Here is a 3,863-nt window from a genome sequence, read left to right on the forward strand (position 1 = left end):
CTCTCAACGGTTGACAACGAATTGCATAACTCTCTACAGAAATTTTGGAAATTAGAGGAATTATCTGTACCCTCAAAGATATCGGTTGAAGAGCAACAGTGTGAAGATCTGTTTAAAGCTACCCACTCTAGGGACGAAAATGGCCGTTACTTAGTTCAGCTACCATTTAAAGAAAATCATCCACCTTTAGGATCTTCCAAACTCATCGCAGAACGACGTTTTCACTCACTTGAACGACGTTTTACACTCTCTCCTGATTTGTATAAAGCTTACTCTGACAATATAAATGAACACATCTCTCAAGGTCATATGGTAAAACTACCTCATCTAGATATCAACTCTCCTCACTATTTCTTGCCACACCATGCAGTTGTGAAACCATCCAGTACCTCAACTAAACTCCGAATCGTTTATGATGCAAGCTGCAAAACCAGCTCTGGAATTTCCCTCAATGATTCTCTCATGACCGGCCCTAAATTACAGACCAACATTTGTGATATATTGCTACATTTCAGAATACACAATATCGTTTTCACTTGCGATATTCGCCAAATGTATCTTCAAATCTTAATCAAACCTTCCGATCAACTGTTCCAACTCGTCTTGTGGCGTGACAATCCCTCTGAAGATATATCCACATACAAACTCACTCGAGTGACTTTTGGAGTAAATAGCTCACCCTACTTAGCGCTTCGTACCCTCCACCAGTTAACTGAAGACGAAGGTAAAGACTTCCCTGAAGCAGCAAATGTCTTGCGCACTCAGACTTACGTAGACGACATTGTAACTGGAGCAGACACGGTAGATGAAGCAAAGAACCTTCAAAATCAACTCATTCAACTACTCAACCGTGGACACTTTGAACTTCGAAAATGGACTTCAAATTCTCCCGAGCTTCTTCAGTCTCTTCCAGACACTCATAAAGACTCTCCAGTCTTTCTTGAAAATACACCTGATCCCCATTTCTCAATTCTTGGCCTACACTGGTCTCCAGACTCGGACAATTTTTCATTTCATCTCAACCTACCGCCAAAAACACTAACTAAACGTCACGTTCTCAGTCTAGTCGCTAAAATATACGATCCTTGTGGATTTCTTAGCCCATGTACTATGACAGCGAAATGTTTTATTCAACTTCTCTGGACGACCGGTCTACAATGGGATGAACCTCTCACTCCAGAACTTAGTGCAATTTGGAGTAACTTTATCTCAGCGATACCAGCACTTGCAGACATTCAGATCCCTAGAGCATTGAAAATCTCTCCAAATTCTAGTGTTGAACTTCACGGCTTCTCAGACGCCTCTGAACGTGGGTTTTCAGCTGTTGTCTATGTACGATGTTCCCAACCCAACGGAGAAGTGACTACACGTATGGTTTTATCTAAAACTAGAGTCGCCCCTCTCAAGAAGGTGACTCTTCCACGATTAGAACTCTGCGCTGCCCACTTATTAGCTCAACTCGTAAACTTCTGTTGTTCTTCATTCAAACCCTTAATTTCACTCAACCAATGTTATTTGTGGTGTGATTCTTCAGTAACCTTTACATGGCTTCAAACTCCATCTTACAGGCTGAAAACATTCGTGGCTAACAGAGTCGCCCAAACACAAGAACTTGTCCCCTATCACTGTTGGCGTTACATCCCTAGCAAGGAAAACCCTGCTGATTGTGCTTCAAGAGGTATTCTAGCCACTGAGCTTGTGTCTCACCCCCTTTGGTGGTCAGGGCCTTCTTGGCTTTCTCTTCCCCCTTCAAACTGGCCTGATGTAACTTTTTCACCTACAGATATCTCAACATTAGATGAAGTAAAACACACTCCTCTAACTGTACTTGTGTCAACTACCACTGAATCTACGCTGACCAATCTTCTCATTAAATATTCTTCATGGGAACGACTTCTTAGGATTTTTGCTTACGTCCTTCGTTTCATACACAACTGTAAAGGTTCTGAAAAACGCCAAGGTTTCATCTCAACACAGGAACTGAAAGACACAAAATATCACATTTTTAAACTTGTACAAAAAGAAGTATTCACAGAAGAAATCAACTGCCTCAAACGGAAATCATTTTGCTCCACTCGTTTACAACGTCTTTCACCTTTCATTGACTCATTTGGATTATTGCGTGTTGGAGGACGTCTTTCTCAGACATCACTTCCTGAAGATGCTCGACATCCCATTATTCTGCCAAAAAAGCATCATGTGGTAAATCTCCTCATTGACCACTACCATATCTACAATCTTCATTCAGGCCCTCAGCTTACTCAAGCATTACTTTACAAACATGTTTGGATACTGTCTGCCCGTTGTGCCATACGCTCTCGTATCCATAAATGTGTCAGATGTTTCAAAGTCAAACCTAGAAATGTGTGTCCTCTCATGGCTGATCTCCCTCAGTCTCGTGTAACTCCTGCTCGACCTTTCCTCCACACCGGCATAGATTATGCAGGGCCTTTTACTGTTAAAATCTTCAACCTCAAGGCAGTGAGACACATAAAGTCATACTTTTGTACTTTCATCTGCCTCGTCACGAAAGCTGTACATTTGGAAGTAGTAACAGACCTAACGACTGAATCTTTCATTGCTGCAATGACTCGATTTGTATCTCGCAGAGGACATTCTTCCGACATTTACTCGGATTGTGGGTCCAACTTCATTGGTGCTGACTCTACCCTACGCAAGATTGTTGAAAAATCTCTTTATTGTCAAGACTCCAAACGGAAGATTCAACGATTCTCTTCACTTAAAGGTATCAATTTTCATTTTAATCCACCAGCCGCTCCGCATCAAGGAGGATTGTGGGAATCGTCTGTAAAGAATGTGAAACATCATCTCCGTCGAGTAATGGGAAACTCAGTCTTAACACTCATTGAATTCATCACATTGTTGACCCAAATCGAAGCAATGCTCAATTCCCGACCACTGACACCTCTTTCAAATGATCCTTCGGATCTCGCAGCACTGACTCCCGGACACTTCCTGATTGGTGCACCCCTCACAGCAGTACCTGAACCTAATCTCCTGACAGTTCCTGAAAACCGTCTCAAGCAATGGCAGCTAGTTCAAGCATTTCATCAACGCATATGGCATAGATGGCACCTAGAATACTTAAACAACTTGCAACAACGTACCAAGTGGACTCGGAAATCAAAAAATCTTGAAGTTGGTGACCTTGTTCTGGTACATATGGACTCACCACCTCTCTCGTGGCCTCTCGCTCGAATTACAGCAGTTCATCCAGGGGCTGATGGGGTTGTGCGAGTGATAGACTTAAAAACATCAAGTGGCAACCTCAGAAGATCTGCCCACAAAGTGTTTCCCCTGCCAACTGTGGATTCGTGAACTGTTTTTGTTGAATCCACTGGGGATTCAAGGCCCCCGGTATGTTCAGTAAACTTTAACCATTCATATTATTTAACACTCTATGTTTTATTTAATGTACATCTCTTTTCCTTGCAACTAACATGTGTTCTTAATCAAATTAAATTATTCTCTATTGCTAACACATGTTGTGTATAAAAAAGTAAATAAAACAGTGCTTGTTCTCCTATCCAAAAAGTGTGTTCATTTTTTTCTCATCTTATAATCTCCATTTAATTTCATTCTCTACAAAACATTCAGCTATTAAAACATTTTTAGGCCTAACTTTTGAGCTTTTGTACCAGAATTTAAAAGTCTAGAAACTAGCAGAAGCTTACTCAGAACTTTAATTAATTCAACCAATCAGAAAATAATTTGAACCCATTTTATTTTTCAAAAACAAAATTTTAATTAGGCTATATAAAGATATATAAAGATCCGTGCAATATAACACCTGAACCTAAATTATAACTATTGTAATAGGCCTAGCTTAAAGCTTTTATAGT

The 3,863-nt window shown here is 40.6% G+C and overlaps 1 protein-coding gene across 1 annotated transcript; it reads left to right on the plus strand.

Annotated features, from left to right (window-relative positions):
• The first annotated feature begins 552 nt into the window (after positions 1-552).
• Positions 553-3,339, plus strand: LOC128989153 (uncharacterized). Its single transcript, XM_054411022.1, has one exon. The coding sequence runs from the start codon at positions 553-555 to the stop codon at positions 3,337-3,339; it is 2,787 nt and encodes a 928-aa protein (XP_054266997.1).
• The last annotated feature ends 524 nt before the right edge of the window (positions 3,340-3,863 follow it).

This window comes from Macrosteles quadrilineatus, unplaced genomic scaffold (genome assembly GCF_028750875.1).
Source record: "Macrosteles quadrilineatus isolate MER2022 unplaced genomic scaffold, UCM_ALF_1.0 Scaffold_3__2_contigs__length_128488019, whole genome shotgun sequence".
Lineage (NCBI taxonomy): Eukaryota > Metazoa > Arthropoda > Insecta > Hemiptera > Cicadellidae > Macrosteles > Macrosteles quadrilineatus.

Excerpts from the sequence above, each read along its gene's own strand:
- LOC128989153 (XM_054411022.1), top strand. The coding sequence starts at position 553 with ATGTATCTTCAAATCTTAATCAAACCTTCCGATCAACTGTTCCAACTC.